This window comes from Bos grunniens, chromosome 20 (assembly GCF_055505025.1).
Source record: "Bos grunniens cultivar Pamir isolate PY7600 chromosome 20, Bosgru_T2T1.0, whole genome shotgun sequence".
In the NCBI taxonomy this organism is placed as follows: domain Eukaryota; kingdom Metazoa; phylum Chordata; class Mammalia; order Artiodactyla; family Bovidae; genus Bos; species Bos grunniens.
The window spans coordinates 53,615,379-53,633,516 of NC_141184.1; the positions used below are offsets into that span (position 1 = coordinate 53,615,379).

Below are 18,138 nucleotides of genomic sequence, written 5' to 3' on the forward strand. Positions count from 1 at the left end.
TATAATGATATTATGTGCAGACTTTGTAAATGCTAATTTTAAAGTGTTAAATGGAAAATGCTTACTGTTAGGATTCCAAAAAAAGTTTAGGGGCAAATACTGGCTCTACAACTTTAATTAGTTGTGTGTATTTGGATAAGCTAATCACCTTATGTCTCATTTTCATCATCTGTAAAAGATTATTTTAAGGATAACGGATGATATATCAAGGGCACATAAACATTGCCTGGTACATAGCAGGTTCATAGTAAAAAAAAGTTATCTCTGAGTAACTTCAGTCAAATTACGCTGTAAGTCAAATTGGAAAATGACTTTCAGTGTAAGGATTCTTATTTGGTACTCTTAATTGATGTTTTTTTAAAAATGTACAAGAGTTCAGAATAACAAGGTTTTAAGTATCCAAATCTAACATATATAGTATGGGTCTTGGCTTTCAATAGCCCACACTTTCATATATTATGCATTGACACTTCTAAGCCTCCTTTCGTATGCAAAATTCAATCTTCTATACATCACCACACAGACTGATTTAGAATTATTACCTGGTTTGCACTGATCTCTGCCACCGGGGTAAAGGACCAGACATCAGTCAGGCAGCAAAGATCTTCCTTGGCCATCCTGCCTACTTCATTACCATTCCTCCAAGCCAGGGGCTCCTGTCAGGCATCAAAGGCCTGAATCTTGCTTGTTTTCAAGGGCATAGCTATCCCAGAGATGTGTCACTTTACTCAGCCCAATCTCTCTTTCCACCTCAAAGTCGCCCCTGAATTCCATTCATTCTCCTCGCAGTGCTCCACCAGTGGGAAATATTGGGCTGGAAGTAGACAGCTGGTTGAAAACCTTCACCAGGATTGCATGTGCTCGTGGGCCACAACCAACATAGGCCTCCATCTTTGATTTGGTATTCATGGAAGAAAGTTTATTCTCCACTGTGGTAGACATTTTGTGAGTTGTGATGCTTCAACATTTAAAGTCTGCTTAAATATTTTTCCTAGCCTGTGTGGATGGATTAGGAAAGAAGCAGTGGCCCAAGTAAGGAGAAACATGTAAGTCTGCCGTTTCATTCTTCTGGGCCATTGGTGTCACCTGCCTCAGACTGGTACCTGTCAAGGGTCTTACTCATCAGTAGGGTCACTGAGACCCTAGGATAGCAGTACAAATTAGAAATCTTATAAATTTCTAACCAAGTAAGTTTGATTTAGTTTTCTAATGTGTAGGGACACCCTAAATGTAGAGGAAAGGGAAATTACATCCAAATAAAAAAAAAGACAGAATCCTCTCCTCTTAATGATTCTGACCAGAACCAGTGTTTATCAGGATGGTTACAAAATGATGATTTTCCAGCTCTTACAGTTACTACACATATCCTGTTTAGCACTGTGGTAAGCAAGAGTCTTTTAATCTCTATTTACTTATTCATCTGTTTATCTATATTTTTAGTGGTTTGGCTTTGTGGATTCCATTTCTTTTCAGTGCTATATAGTTCTTATGGATTTTGGTCTCAGAATCCCTTTAAACTCCTAATAATTATTGAAAGGGCTTTGTTTGTAAGGTATGTATTTAATATTTATTGTATTGAAACTAAAATGGAATTTTAAAAGTATTTAATAATTCATTAAAAATAACTAATAAATCCATTACATATTTATGGAAAGAATATATTTTGATCAGAAATAACTATACTTTCCAAAACAGAAACATTTAGAGAAAAGAGTAGCATTGCTTTGTTTTATATGCAAATCCTCCTAATGTGTGACTTAATAAAAGACAGGTGGATTTTTCATATCTGTTTCCTCATTCAGTGTGTTACTATATCACATATCATGTAACCTCTGGAAAACTCCCTTGTATATTCATGAAAAAATTAAAAGAGGAAAATAACATCTTAGCATTATTAAAGGCCTCAGAAACACCCTAAAAGGGTCATAGGCACTCTGCAGATCTCCCTTTCACACTTTGACAATTGCTGGACTGTAATCCCTAGATTATTTTGGTGCTCAGATTATCCAAGATTTAGCCAGTGTCTGCACCTTCAAGCTGGCTCTTAAGTCCTTGTAACAGGCCCCTATTATCATCATTGTTTTTTTTAAAACTCTTGTTTTTTTGGCATAGCAAGATGTTCTAGGCTCCCCTTGAATCCACCCTGCCCTAGGCCTGAAATCAACCATTTTTCTGAGGAATCCTGATTTCTTTTGATGGATGATGGCATAGAGACCAAGATTTGAGAATTAGGAATCCTTCTTGCTACTAAGGCCTTTGCTTCTAGGCTCTTTCTGCAAATAGAACCAGAAAAGTGTGTACATGTATATGTGAAAATACATATATCTGTGTACAAATACATGTCTATCTTATTTATCATAGCCAGTATCTCTAGTTTCAATCTGACCCCTGGTCTTTTTTGCCTTTCCCCATTGCATGTCTATATATCCTTCCACAATGAGAACCCTGGCTTCCAGTAACATTAATACATATACACATTTGCTGACTCACGTATCTAAAGTAGTTTCAGAATTGCCTTACCCATACTACTACAGAAAACAAAGATACTATAAACAGTTCAGGATGTATCTGCAGGTCTTTTCCTGCCCAAGACTTAGGGTACATATACAAATACCATGTTCATAAGTTACCTGCTATAGTTCTTTCTTTTCTGTCCCCATTCAGTGTAGTTGTGTTTTTAGTCTGAAATAAAGTTGGGTTTATTTGTTTCAGCTCGCTTTCATTTCCTTTATTTTCCTTTCACATCTATGTTTATTTAATTTTTTGAATATATAGAACATAAGCATGTTTTCAAACTTATTCAAAAGTATATACTCAGACAAGTACCACTCCCTTACTACTTCTAAGATCTTTGCCGCCTTCTTTCAAACCTAACCTAAGATTGTACATAACATAGGGTTTTTTGCAGTGAAGAGTAAACACAATCCAAACAGTGCTTCAGTGTTCATTGGCCATGTCCTATCCATACTAATTTCTTACTGGTATGTTGATTCCTATGCCCTGTATCAACATACGTGCCCCTGGGCCTGTCTCTCCAGACTAGTGTTCAAGGTGACTTCAGGAGGTACAAAGATAACCCATTACATTTTAAAGATATTTATCTATTTTATGTATGTTTGAACACAATACAACTAGTATATTAAGTCAGTGATTTTCTGGGTTTTTTGAGGGGAAGGTAGGGTAAAGTATAAGTGAGTATTGAAGAATAAAGCAAGTCAAAATTAAAGAAAAATATTAGGGAATTAATACCACAAAGTGTGACCAAAATTGCAAAGCGGGCACTTGCATGAGTGAAGTTTAGGGCTCTCTACTCGAGTTCTTCTTTCCCTTGTCTGTGTCCAGGGTCCTTATACTCTGTGCCAGAAATCCAGTAGAACAGATGAAATCTTTTACCTAAACCCATCATCTACCTGATACCAAAGAATCGTGTCTTTTTTCTTCTTTTAACTAAATGGATTCCATATTTTTTAAAACAAAGTTTTAAGTTTGGGAAACAATACTTTGGGCTTCCCAGGTTGCGCTAATGATAAAGAACCTGCCTATTAAGAGATGCAAGTTCAGTCCCTGGGTCGGGAAGATCACCTAGAGGAGAGCATGGCAACCCATTCCAGTGTTCTTGCCTGGAGAATCCCATGGATAGAGGAACCAGGTGGGCTACAGGCCATAGGGTCACAAAGAGTCAGACACAACTGAAGCAACTTAGCACAGCACTATTACTTACACAGACTTTAAATCCATATACCATTGACCATTATTGATCTACCTAAATTCAGACTTTTGACTATTTTAATTTAGTATTTTTTAATATTAAGTAAAATATAGTATTAATTATATTGTTTTACTTAATATTCATGGAGTATACCACTGTTGATTGTTTTATTGTTGTATTAGGCCTTATTAAACCTATACATACATTAGATTTAATGTCTTTGTTATTAAGTTAATTTTTAAATGTAAATTAGACCATAAAATTGGACACTTGAGTAAGTACTTATATTTACTCCATTTACTAGATGGAATTTTTTTTTTACTACAATATGTAGGATTGTCTTTATAACTCTTGTATGAAAACATATTAGAATGAGTAAGTGTTCAATTTGTGCATAATTTCTTACTAAGTACAAAGCATAAGTTTTATTCCCAGTTCATAGTTGTACAAGTAGCGTTTATTCTAAAGAATAGAATAGTCTTAAAACAGTTTATTTGAGGGGGAAAACCCATATCTAGTTACTAAGAGTTTATGCAATAAATTAAAGGCCTTATTTTGTATTGTTGAAGGTGTGTATATGTATTTCATAAACCTTTGATGTCATCTATTATCAGCGACTAATTCATGAATTACTCTTGTCTTTCCATATACACACCAATAGATAGGACTTTTGATTTTAAAATTCTTAAGATAGGTTAAATGAGGTTTATAAACTCGAGGGTAGGAAATGTATAGATATACACATGTATGCATTTACTGGTGCTGCTGTGAATGGTAGACCTCTCCATTCATTCCTCAATTTTATTGACATACACTTAAAACCTTATAGAACCCACATGAACTTTCAGAAGCCCATCTGTTAGCGTTTTGTATTTTAGATGATAATTTTCTGTACTTGTTATTGCTAAAAAGACATACTTACATCTTAGTATTAAGTTAGGGACTATATGAAGGCACAGATATTTTGACTCTCAAACGTTTTGAAATTTGTCATGTAAACATACTTCAGTAAATGTAGTCTATGCTAAATTTATGGTAACTCTTGTTATTATGATGTGTTTATATATGTGGATATAAGTAGCATTTTAGTAAAAATGTATGTATATATGTTGAGCTTCTGCTATGAGAGTAATGCAGCTGTCATTGTTGTAGGCCCCTTTTACCCTAATTTTTATCCCTATAGCCTGGGAGCTTTACTACTGATTCCTTGTCCTACTGTGTATTTATTAGATAAGATAAGATAAGCAAAAGGGAACCCCTCTTGGAGAACCCCAGGATTAAATCAGCCTGATTAAATGAGTCCATAATAAAATGCAGAGATTCCTTGACCTCATCTCAGAGTTTTTAGTCATTAATGGCTTTTCTATAAAATCCTACTATTACTAAGGCAGAGGAAATAAAATTAGCTGCTCAGTAATCTTAGGCTTCCCTTTTGTAGTTCCCTATCTCCTGCACAGTCATTCCTAGAAGTTTCCTTGTCTATAATTGAAAAAACAATTTTTTGGGGGGATGCTCCTTTTGGGATGTGGGATCTTAGTTCCTGGATAAGGGATGGAACATATGCCCCCTGCATTGGGAGCGTGGAGCCTTAGCCACTGGACCAGCAGGGAAAGTCCCAAAGGAATTTTTTAATTGGTAGAATTTCATGTCATATAGGAGAGAGATTTGCAGGGAACAAAGTCAGCTTCTTGAATTATGTCACCTAGTCTGTTTGGATTAGTGTAAGGTTGGCCTAGAAGTGGGAAGAGAAAGTAGTATTTTGCAAGGCCCAGATTTCTCTCCCTGACTGGTTTGATCATTGTTAAGCCATACTCCTCCCCTCACCATTATGTACCAGTGTCTTCTCTCTTTTAACTTGCATTGCCTGAAATAGGCACACTTGTTAACTGTTGGGACATAGAAGATTACCTGGTTTCTTCAGGATTAAAGTTTCAGTGACAAAGAAATGTGTTTTGAAACCATCATTTTGATAAAGTTGCTTCAAAAGGATATAATCAGGACTTTTTGTTTATTGACATATAGTTTTACAATATTGTGTTAGTTTCAAGTATATAGCAAAATGATTCAGATATATATATATATACACATACACACGCACATATATATAAATACACACAGAGACATATATATATATATATATACATACACACACATACTTTTCAGATTGTTTTCCATTATAGGTTATCATAAGATATTGAATATTCCCTGTGCTATACAGTAAATCCTTGTATAGCAGTTTATTCCTATTAATCCCATATGCCTAATTAATTCCTCACTTTCCTCCCTTTCCCCTTTGGTCACCATAAGTTTATTTTCTATGTCTGTGAGTCTTTATGTTTTGAAAATAAGTTCATTTGTATTTTTAGATTTTACATATAAGTAATATATAATATTTGTCTTTCTGTGACTTAATTTAGTATGATAATCTTTAGGTCCTTCCAGGTTGCTTCAGATGGCAATATTTCTTTCTTTTTATGGCCAAGTAATATTCCACAGTGTAGTGTATGCCACGCTACATCTCCTTTATCCATTCATCTTCTGGTAGACACCTATGTTGCTTCCATAGATGGGCTATTGTAAATAGTGTGCTGTGAACACTGGGGTACATTGATCTTTTCAAATTAGAATTTTCATCTTTTCCAGATACGTGCCCAGGAGTGGGATTGCTGGATAATTTGATATCTCTGTTTTTAGTTTTTTAAGGAACCCCCTATTATTTTCCCTAGTGGGGCCAAAAATGTTGATTCCCTTAGGCAGTAGCAGCAGCCTCTGGCATCTCTCCTATGTATACTTGCAGGGTGTGAAAGAGTTAAACACTTTGTTGTTAATAAAAAAAATTTTTAATTGGCCTACAAATTAATTGGTTTCTCTTTTTCTCTACACAGAACCTAGACTTATTCTGCCAAAATTACTTTTTCATACAATGATAGGAAATTTAAAATTTCTGAAGTAGTTTTAGTGACAGTAGTAATAGTAACCTTGTACAGGAGACAAGGAGAAAGACTGTCCCCAAGAAAAAGAAATGCAAAAAAGCAAAATGGCTGTCTGAGGAGGCCTTACAAATAGCTGTGAAAAGAAGAGAAGAAAAAGCAAAGGAGAAAAGGAAAGATATGCCCATTTGAATGCTGAGTTCCAAAGAATAGCAAGGAGAGATAAGAAAGCCTTCCTCAGTGATCAATGCAAAGAAATAGAGGAAAACAATAGAATAGGAAAGACTAGAGATCTCTTCAAGAAAATTAGAGATACCAAGGGAACATTTCATGCAAAGATGGGCTCAGTAAAGGACAGAAATGGTATGGCCTAACAGAAGCAGAAGATATTAAGAAGAGGTGGCAAGAATACACAGAAGAACTGTACAAAAAAGATCTTCACGACCCAGATAATCACGATGGTGTGATCACTCACTTAGAGCCAGACATCCTGGAATGTGAAGTCAAGTGGGCCTTAGAAAGCATCACTACGAACAAAGCTAGTGGAGGTGATGGGATTCCGGTTGAGCTATTTGAAATCCTGAAAGATGATGCTGTGAAAGTGCTGCACTCAATATTCCAGCAAATTTGGAAAACTCAGCCGCGGCCACAGGACTGGAAAAGGTCAGTTTTCATTCCAATCCCAAGGAAAGGCAATGCCAAAGAGTGCTCAAACTACCACACAGTTGCACTCATCTCACACGCTAGTAAAGTAATGCTCAAAATTTTCCAAGCCAGGCTTCAGCAATATGTGAACCGTGAACTTCCTGATGTTCAAGCTGGTTTTAGAAAAGGCAGAGGAAACAGAGATCAAACTGCCAACATCCGCTGGATCATAGAAAAAGGAAGAGAGTTCCAGAAAAACATCTATTTCTGCTTTATTGACTATGCCAAAGCCTTTGACTGTGTGGATCACAATAAACTATGGAAAATTCTGAAAGAGATGGGAATACCAGACCACCTGACCTGCCTCTTGAGAAACCTATATGCAGGTCAGGAAGCAACAGTTAGAACTGGACATGGAACAACAGACTGGATCCAAATAGGAAAAGGAGTTCGTCAAGGCTGTATATTGTCACCCTGTTTATTTAACTTATATGCAGAGAACATCCTGAGCAACGCTGGACTGGAGGAAGCACAAGCTGGGATCAAGATTGCTGGGAGAAATATCAATAACCTCAGATATGCAGATGACACCACCTTTATGGCAGAAAGTGAAGAGGAACTAAAAAGCCTCTTGATGAAAGTGAAAGAGCAGAGTGAAAAAGTTGGCTTAAAGCTCAACATTAAGAAAACTAAGATCATGGCATCTGGTCCCATCACTTCATGGCAAATAGATGGGGAAACAGTGGCTGACTTTATTTTTAGGGACTCCAGAATCACTGCAGATGGTGATTGCAGCCATGAAATTAAAAGATGCTTACTTCTTTGAAGGAAAGTTATGACCAACCTAGACAGCATATTAAAAAGCAGAGACATTACTTTGTCAACAAAGGTCCATTTAGTCAAGGCTATGGTTTTTCCAGTAGTCACGTATGGATGTGGGAGTTGAACTATAAAGAAATCTGAGCGCAGAAGAATTGATGCTTTTGAACTGTGGTGTTGGAGAAGACTCTTGAGAGTCCCTTGGACTGCAAGGAGATCCAACCAGTCCATCCTAAAGGAGATCAGTCCTGGGTGTTCATTGGAAGGACTGATGTTGAAGCTGAAATTCCAGTACTTTGGCCACCTGATGCGAAGAGTTGACTCATTTGAAAAGACCCTAATGCTGGGAAAGATTGAGGGCAGAAAGATAAGGGGACGACAGAGGATGAGATGGTTGGATGGCATCACAGACTCAATGGACATGAGTTTGTGTAAACTCCGGCATTTGGTGATGGACAGGAAGGCCTGGCGTGCTGTGGTTTGTGGGGTCGCAGAGTCAGACACGACTGAGCAACTGAACTGAAGTAGTTTAGAAGCTGCTCTTTCTAATATACCTAATTCTAAATGAAATCTATTCTTTTTCCTGTTAATTCTCTTATCGTAGGAGGAAGTGTGCAATATTTAAAGAGAAAATACTTCTTTTAGTAGTAACTATGTCATGTGCTTTGCTCTTAGCCACTGAGTAGTGTCCAGCTCTTTTCGATCCCAGGGGTGTTGTCTTCCAGGCTCCTTGGTCCATGGGGATTCTCTAGGCAAGAATACTGGAGTGAGTTGTCATGCCCTCCTCCAGGGGATCTTCCCAATTCAGGGACTGAACCCAGATCTCCCGCACTGCAAATGGATTCTTTAACCTCTGAGCCACCTGGGAAGCCCAGGAATACTGAAATGGGTAGCCTATCCATTGGCCAGGAGACCTTCCCAACCCAGGAATCAAAACAGGGTCTCCTGCATTACAGGTGGATTCTTTACCAGCTGTGCTACCAGGAAAGTTCTGACTGTGCCATAGGTTCTTTTAAAAATGTGATACTCACTTTTGTTTTACAGGACAAACTATTCGAGAGAAAAGAATTGTAGAAGCAGCAAATAAAAGTGAAATAGACTATGAAGTGGGGGATATCCCAACAGAATGGGAAGGTAAGTTTCTGCTTTTAGTTATAACTTCTGGAAGGCAAATTATTTATATATAAAATCATTAATAACATGCATAATTTTATGTTTATTCTCTTTGCAAAAACTTTTACAGTCTGAATTGATGAAACTTTTTTTAAGCTTTTGTATTTCTTTGAAAGTTGTGACGATGTCACATTTCAGGAAGGGAACAGTGAGAACTATGAGAAGCATTAGCAGAGCTCAGACTAGGGTGAAGGGAGCAAAGCTCCATATATGCAGAATTGGAGGAGGCACTCATTTTTGTGCGCTGGTCCTAAACTTGCCCAACCTCAGGATTTGAATTCTGTTTCTGTTTCATTCTCTACCCACATGAACATCTTCCCAGGAGGCTCAGTGGTAAAGAATCTACCTGCCATGCAGGAGACACAGGTTTGATTCCTGGGTTGGGAAGATACCCTGGAGAAGGAAATGGCAACCCGCTCCAGTATTCTTGCCTGGAAAATCCCATGGACAGCGGAGCTGGGTAGGCTACAGTCCATGTGGTCGCAAAGAGTCAGGTACAACTTAGTGACTAAACAACAACCCACTTGAACATGGGAAAGTAACTCATACTTCTCAGACTTAGTCTCCTCTTTTCTAAATTGTGGATAACATTTGTTTTAAATGTCGTTTGGAATATTTGTTCAACTTAACAATTAGCTGCCCCTGTGTTTAGACAAGGATGGACACTTAATTCCTGTCAGGACTTTGGAATTAAGGTAAAAAGTCAAAGAAAGAACTAATAATAGCAGTCTTTCCATATGACTGGGAATAGTAACTTATGAACTTGGTAGCCTTTGGGGGACTGTCTTCAATCTACCACTTAACCTTTGTTACAGGAAAAAATCTCTTTATCTACTAAGAAGAAAATGGAAACCAGTCTGGAAAGAGAAGTACAATTAACCCTTGAACAGCACAGGTTTTGTTTTTGTTTTTGATTTTGTTTGTTTTGAACAACACAGGTTTGAAATAGGTCCACTTAGACTCAGATTTTTTTCAGTAAGTTCGTGCTATGGTATTACATGATCATTGGTTGGTTTATTCCACTGATGCAGAACTGCAGATATGGAAATCTGACTGCAAAGTTATAGGTGGATTTTTAACTGCAAGGAGGTCAGTGCTCCTAACCTTGTGTGTAGAAAGACAGAATGTTTCCTAGGTTTCCAGCAACTTTCCAGTACCCAGTTCCACTTCTTTCTGAATGATGTTCAGCTGCAAGTTTGCCTTTGAGTTCTGTGTTGTAAATTTTCCCTTTCTCTTTACTAGTTCTTGACCTAGTGTTTGGCACATAATAAGTGCTCAGTAAGTATATACTGAATACTTAAAACTCTTGCTTGTTATTTGCAACTAAAGGAAACTTAACTGAAACACCAAATCATGCTCAGTTGCTCAGTCATGTCTGACTCTTTGCAACCCCATGAACTGCAGCCCTTCAGGCTCCTCTATCCATGGAATTTTCCAGGCAAGAATACTGGAGGGGGTTGCCATTTCCTACTCCAGGGGATCTTCCCTACTCAGGGATTGAACCTGCAACTCCTCTGTCTGCTGCATTGGCAGGCAGATTCTTTACCACTAAGCCATGTGGGAAGCCCCATGCCTATCTTATATATCTTATATTTGTCAAGTGTTTACCTGATACCTCATATTATGCCATTGCTTTAAATCATTATATATATAGCACACTATATATGCTCAGTTGCTCAGTTGTGTCCAGCTCTCTGTGACCCCATGGACTGTATGTAGCCCACCAGGCTCCTGTGTCCATGGGATTCTCCAGGCAAGAGTACTGGAGCGGGTTGCCATTGCCGGCTCCAGGGAATCTTCCTGACCCAGGGATCAAACCTGTGTCTCCTGTGTTTCTTGCATTGGCAGGCAGGTTCTTTACCACTATAATCCTATGAGGTAGACATGGCAGTTTTACCCATTTAACAGAGAATCTAAGTTCTAGAAAGATTAGATAAATCACCTGGGTAATACAGCTATGCACTGTAAGCAGTCAGCCCTTTGTTTTCTAGTGGGTTTAGCTACCTTACACATGGTAGCTATAGTCATTGAGTTATTTTTATGTCAGCATGTAAGTGTAAATATGTCCCTGGAAATACCTTTTCTATTTTTCCGTATTAACTATGAAAATAGTAGAACTATGAGAAAAGAACATAAAAACAGAGACTTTTTGAAGAAATACAGAATATAAAGTGGCAACTTCTAGGAGTAATTGAGCTTTTTTATTTTAGTTTCCAGTGTTATAAGCCTGAGTGGCTCAGATGGTAAAGCATCTGGCTGCAATGCAGGAGATCCGAGTTCAGTCCCTGGTTTGGGAAGATCCCCTGGAGAAGGAAATGGCAACCCACTCCAGTACCCTTGTTTGGAAAACCCCATGGACAGAGGAGCCTGATAGGCTACAGTTCATGGGGTCGCAAAGAGTTGGACACGACTGAGCGACTTCACTTTCACTTTCAGTGTTATAAGCTACATTTGAAATTCTCAGATAATGCCTCCCACCTTCTTATAATGAACCTATTTTTATATTTTTTTTCCAATATTAGTATAGATTAAAATGTTTATAGAAATAAAGAAATAGGCAATGACTTATTTTTGAGTGTTTGAGACTTTCAGAAAATCAGAATGAAGTTCTGATGCTTTTATGGGTCCGTCCTGATCTAGTAATTCAGCATAAGTGTCCTGTGGGTCATACCCTTAAAATAAATGTATCATCTAAGCACTGAAACAAAAATTATTTTTATAGTGTTGCATATCAAGTAAGTGTAAAAAATAAGAACTCCATGAGTGAAGTGAGTCAGAAAGAGAAACATAAATACTGTATTCTAATGCACATATATGGAATCTAGAGAAATGGTTCTGAAGAATTTATTTACAGGGCAGCAGTGGAGAAACAGACAGAGAGAATAGACTTATGGACATGGGGAGACTGGAGGAGAAGGTGAGATGTATGGAAAGAGTAACATAGAAACTTACATTACCATATCTAAAATAGATAGCCAATGGGAATTTGCTGTATGGCTCAGGAAACTCAAACAGGGGCTCTGTATCAACCTAGAGGGGTGGGATGGGGAGGAAGATGGGAGGGAGGTTCAAAAGGGATGGGATATATGTGTACCTATGGCTGATTCATGTTGAGGTTTGACAGAAGACAACAAAATTCTGTAAGGCAATTATCCTTCAATGAAAAAAAAAAAAAGAACTCCATGCCATGAAAAAGTAAAGTAAAATATAAAGATGTACACAAAACACTTTATACAGAAAAGGAAAGAGAAAAAACTTAAATAATGTCAACCCCAAATGAATTTAAAGTATTTTCAGGTCCAAATGAATATTATATTTAATTATTAGTAGTAGGGTACAGGTTCCCACAAGCTGCATTTTCTGCCACAATATGTATTAAACGGTTCAACCTTTTCATCTATTTGTATACTAAACATCTATTGAGGACCTCTGGATTCATGAAGTTTACATTCTGGAATGGGAACCAATAAATCAGATAAATAACTATATGGTATGTTATTGGCCCCAGAAAATAAATCTGATAAAGGGAGTAGGGAGTGTTTGGGAGGTTTTGCAGTTTTAAGTAATTTTAAAAAATGCCTTGTTGAGAACACGGCTTTTGAATAAAGGCAGAGGAAGAAGCTGGTCATGCTGATAAGTAGCAGAGGAGCATTCCTGGAGAACCAGGGCTGAAGCCCTGAGGCAGGAGCATTTTCTGGTTTTTAAGGAACAGCGTGGAAACCAGTGTGGCTGGTAGCAGGTGAGGTTAGAAAAGCAATAGGATGCCCAATCTTGCAGTCCTTTTGTGAGGACTCTGGCTTTTACTCTGAGATTGGAAGGCAGTGGAAGGTTTGAAGAGAGTTCTCATATGCTCTGAATTACATTTAACAGTATCACTCTGGCTGCTGCATTGCAGAGAGACTAGCTGGGGAGGGGGGCGGCGCCTAAATAAACCTGGGAGACAGGATGCTCTTGAAATAATTCAGGCAAGAGCTAATTGCGGCAGGGACCAGAGTAACAGTGTGAGTGGAAAGAAGTGGTTGCATTCTGGATCTCTTGTAAAAGTAAAGCCAGTGGGATTTGCTGACACATTGGATGTGGAAAGTGAGAGAAAAACAGTCAGTGCTGACTTAAACTTTTGGACCTTACCTGGGAAAGTGCAGTTGCTGTTGCCTGAGTGGGGCAAGACTGGAAGGAGAAAATTTGTGAGAAGAAATTAGATCAGTTTTGAAAATGAAGCTTGAGATAACTATTAGATATCCAGGTAGAGATATTAAGTTGTATACAAGCCAAGAATTTAGTGGAAAAGTTTGGACTGGCAATAAAATGTGAGAGTTGACAGCAAATAAATGATATTGAAAAGCCAGGAGATAGGATGAGATCACACAGAGGATATATGTAAATAGAAAGTGAGACGTTCATACAGTATGACCCAGAAATCCCACTGCTGGGCACATATCTGGAGAAAAACATAAAAATACCCTAATGTTCATTTCAGTACTATTTACAATAACTAAGACATAGAAGCAACCTAAGTGTCCATCAACAGATGTATGGATAAAGAAGATGTGGTTAAAAAAAAAGAGGATGTGGTACAATGGAATACTACTCGGCCATAAAAAAGAGCAAAATATGCTATTTGCAGCAAGATGAATGGGCCTAGAGATTATCATACTAAGTGAATTGAGTCAGTCAAAGACAAACATCATATAATATTCCTTATATTTGGAATATAAAAATATACTACAAATAGACTTACTTACAAAACAGAAATAGTGTCACAAATGTAGAAAACAAATTTATGGTTATGGAAGACAAAAGGGGAGGTAGAAGGGATAAGTTAGGAGCTTGGGATTAACATATACACACTTGTGTATGGGTGCACGCACTCTCAGTCATGTCTGACTCTCTGCACCCCCATGGTCTGTAGCCTACTGGGCTTCTCTGTCCGTGGGGTTTCCCAGGCAAGACTACTGGAGTGGGCTGCCATGCCCTCTTCCAGGCATTCTTCCTTATCCAGGGATTGAACCTGCACCTCTTGCATTTCCTGCATTGGCAGACAGATTCTTTACCACTAGTACCGCCTAGAAAGCCCATATACACACTGCAATGTATATAAAATAGGTAACTAATAAGGACCTAGTGTATAGCAAAGGGAACTCTATTCAAAATTCTGTAATAACCTATTAATATATGGGAAATAATCTAAAAAGAATCTATATATGTGTATATATAACCGAACACCTGAAGTTCACTTTTCACCTGAAACTGACACAACCTTGTAAATCAACCACTGCTGTTGTTGTTGTTGTTGTTGTTTAGTCACTAAGGCTTGGCTGACTCGTTTGCGACCCCATGGACTGTAGCCCACCAGGTTCCTCTGTCCATGGGATTTCCCAGACAAGAAAGACAAGAATACTGGGATGGGTTACCATTTCCTTCTCCAGAGATCTTCCTGACTCAGGGATCAAACCTGTGTCTCACGAATTCTTTACCATTGAGCCACCAGAGAGGCCCAAAATCAACTATACTCCAGTTGAAAAAAAAGAATTATAAAGAAAAAAAGAAAGAAAGCGAGAAGTTCAAAGACTGAGTCCTAGGTTTTTCTAAAGTTTAGAGACAACGAAGACAAAAAGGAGCAGCCAGAAAAGGAGGAGGGAAAAAAGTAAAAGTTTCAAGAAGAAACAAGTGATCAACCATGTCAAATGAGGACCAAGAATTAATTCTTTCTTTAAGAACAGATCCTGACAAAAATAGTTTTATAGAGTGTTAGGAAGAAAAGCCTTTAGAAAAAAGAATAGCAAGAGAGAATTTCAAGAGAATGAGTATAAATAATGTTTATGAGAATTTATCTGTAAAAAACAAAGGAGAACGTTGAGGGTGTACCTGGGTGGGAAAGTGGAATTGAGAGGAATTCGATTGTGTTTTTAAAGACAATAGAAGTAACCAAATTTTGTAATAGTGATGAGAAAGTTCCAGTTGAAAAGAAAGCATTAGTGATGCAGGAGAAAGACCTTGAGAAAGCAAGATGGGACAGAATCTAATACGCTTGTGGAAGAATTGGCCTTTGACAAGAGCATGAAAAGTTCATCAGGAGGAACAGCAGAAAAGTAGAGCATATTGTCATAGATGGAGGTAGATCAGTAGATGTGGTGATAACTTGTGTAAATTCCTTTTTGATTCCTCCAAGTGAAGCACAGAGAGGTTAAATAGCTCCCTAAACGCAAACAGCAGCTATAGCCATGATTTGAACCCAAATTATCTGTCTCCCTGGTGGCTCAGATGGTAAAGAATCTGCCCACATGCGGGAGACCCACATTCGATCCCTGAGTTGGGAAGATTGGACACGACTGAGCAACTTTCACCCTCACTTATGTCTGTCTCCAGAGTCTTTACTCTTAATATTATCTTGTATTACCCACCTCATAATGACGAGGCCTATTTCTACTTATCCTTCAAGTAGTAGAGTGGACATGAATTTCTTTGGAAGTCTCTCCAACCCCACTCCTCACCCTCTAGTGCTAAGTGGGATATTCCTTCCGTGTTTTTCATCTCACTTTATGCCTCCCCCCAAACATAACACAACACACTGTAGAACACTCTCTTAGAATATTCACTGTAGAATATCTACCTCTTCTCCCTGGACGTGAAGATTCCTTAGAATAGAGTCGTTACCTTGTTCATCATTGTATTCTTAGGGCCTGGTTCAACACTTAACATAAACTAAGTGCAAGCTCAATCAATATTTGATGCATGAATGTATTTTAAATTGAAACTACACGAGGAAGAAACATTTTGGGGACTTAGCTGACATGCTGAAAACTGTCCGTTTTTAAAAGAAAGACATGAAGTGGCACACCAAAGTAGCTGGTTCCAAACATAAAGGACACTCAAGGTTCAGATGTGGGAGGTAGTATAGTACCAGCTACTGAACTTTCTTATAAAGTTTCATGGAACCTTTAAGTTTCATCCATGTTATGATATGTAGTTCTTATACAGAGCATCTCAAAAGTTTTGTTTTTCTGATTCAGATCACAGTTTATCTTCCTTTTTCCTGTTTTGTTGTATTTGGTAAGTTTAAACTAATCTTTTGTTGATAATAATAAACATTGTTAATAAGAACCCTAATACATGCAAAGTAGAGTATAATAGGAAGAGACAGAAAGGTTCTGATATAATATTTATTTTTAATGGAATGTTAAACTTTGCTTAACCACACATACTCATTAAAATGTAAAAATAAATTTGTAAATAAAGTCAAGTAAAAATTAATTTTCAGATATATTAATCCATACCTGTCTATCCTTAACACAATAATGAATCAGTTCAGTCACTCAGTCGTGTCCAACTCTTTGCAACCCCATGAACCACAGCACACCAGGCCTCCCTGTCCATCACCAACTCCCAGAGTCCACCCAAACCCATGTCCATTGAATCGGTGATGCCATCCAACCATCTCATCCTCTGTCGTACCCTTCTTCTCCTGCCCTCAGTAATGTCTCTGCTTTTTAATATGCTGTCTAGGTTGGTCTAACTTTCCTTCCAGGGAGTAAGCGTCTTTTAATTTCATGGCTGCAGTCACCATCTGAAGTGATTTTGGAGCCCAGAAAAATAAAGTCAGCCACTGTTTCCAGTGTTTCCCCATCTATTTGTCATGAAGTGATGGGACCGGATGCCATGATCTTAGTTTTCTGAATGTTGAGCTTTAATATCTCAATAATGAATATCTCAGTATAAAAGTACTTTCATTGCATTATTATTAATAAATAATAATTGTTTAACATGCTTTTCTCAAACTACAGGAACATCAGACATAGAAGGGGCCTTAAAGGACTACCCACCAATAATTTTCAAAATAAACTTCAAAAACTAATGTAAGGGCATGTCCCAGCATCAGAAGACCTGGATTGTACTCAGGTCCTCCAATGTCCATTTATTATGTTGGTCATTTTGGGCAGATAGATTTACCTCTGTTTTTGATCTGTCAAATTAAAAGGCTGGGTTCAGTATCCTTTAAGGTCCCACCTATGTCTGATGTTCTGTGATTATATGAATCTAGAATTATCTCTAATCAACTGATGTCCCAATTCAGAGTCTCTGGACCTACTGTAAAACCAAATTGCTTGGCTGGGAATTACTGAGAGTTGTTGGTGATCTCCTTTATTAGATGATAGGATAGCTGCATGTATTAATTATCTACTGCTGCTTAACAAATTACCCCCAAAATTAAAGGCCTAAAATGATGAACTTATATTATCTCATAGTTTCCATAGTCAGGAATCTAGGCATGGCTTAGGTAGATCTTCTGTCTTAGGGTCTCTGCCAAGCCTGCAGGCAAGGTGTTGGCCTGGTCTGCAGTCATCTCAGTGCTTCTCTCAGGGCCCCTCTGTTTTGAAGCTCATTCACATGGTTTTGTCAGGCTGTGGAAGATCTATTTTCAGGCTCACTCAGATGGCCAGTGCCTGGCTTCAGGTTCTTCCTAGCTGTTTGACTTAGGGCCTTAGTTCCCTGATAACTTTAGCTTTCTTTTTATTTTTTTTTATTTATTTATTTTACTTTACAATATTGTATTGGTTTGGCCATACATTGACATGAATCCATCATGGATGTACATGTGTTCCCCATCCTGAGCCCCCCTCCCACCTCCCTTCCCATCCCACCTCTCTGGGTCATCCCAGTGCACCAGCTCCGAGCACTCTGTCTCATGCATCAAACCTGGACCGGCGATTCATTTCACATGTGATAATTTACATGTTTCAATGCCATTCTCCCATATCATCCCGCCCTTGCCCTCTCCCACAGAGTCCAAAAGACTGTTCTATACATCTGTGTCTCTTTTGCTGTCTCACATACAGGGTTATCATTACCATCTTTCTAAATTCC

General features: G+C 38.1%; 1 protein-coding gene across 6 annotated transcripts in view; it reads left to right on the forward strand.

Moving 5' to 3' along the window:
• Positions 1-18,138, forward strand: part of NDUFAF2 (NADH:ubiquinone oxidoreductase complex assembly factor 2) — a 171,560-nt gene that overhangs the window by 85,659 nt on the left and 67,763 nt on the right. For 3 of the 6 annotated variants that reach the window (XM_086362604.1, XM_086362606.1, XM_086362605.1), the window contains exon 2: positions 9,148-9,237. The exons of the other annotated variants lie outside the window; for them this stretch is intronic. In XM_086362604.1, the coding sequence (XP_086218730.1) occupies positions 9,148-9,237 (90 nt within the window). The remainder of the gene's footprint in view (positions 1-9,147; positions 9,238-18,138) is intronic. 6 annotated transcript variants of the gene reach the window in all.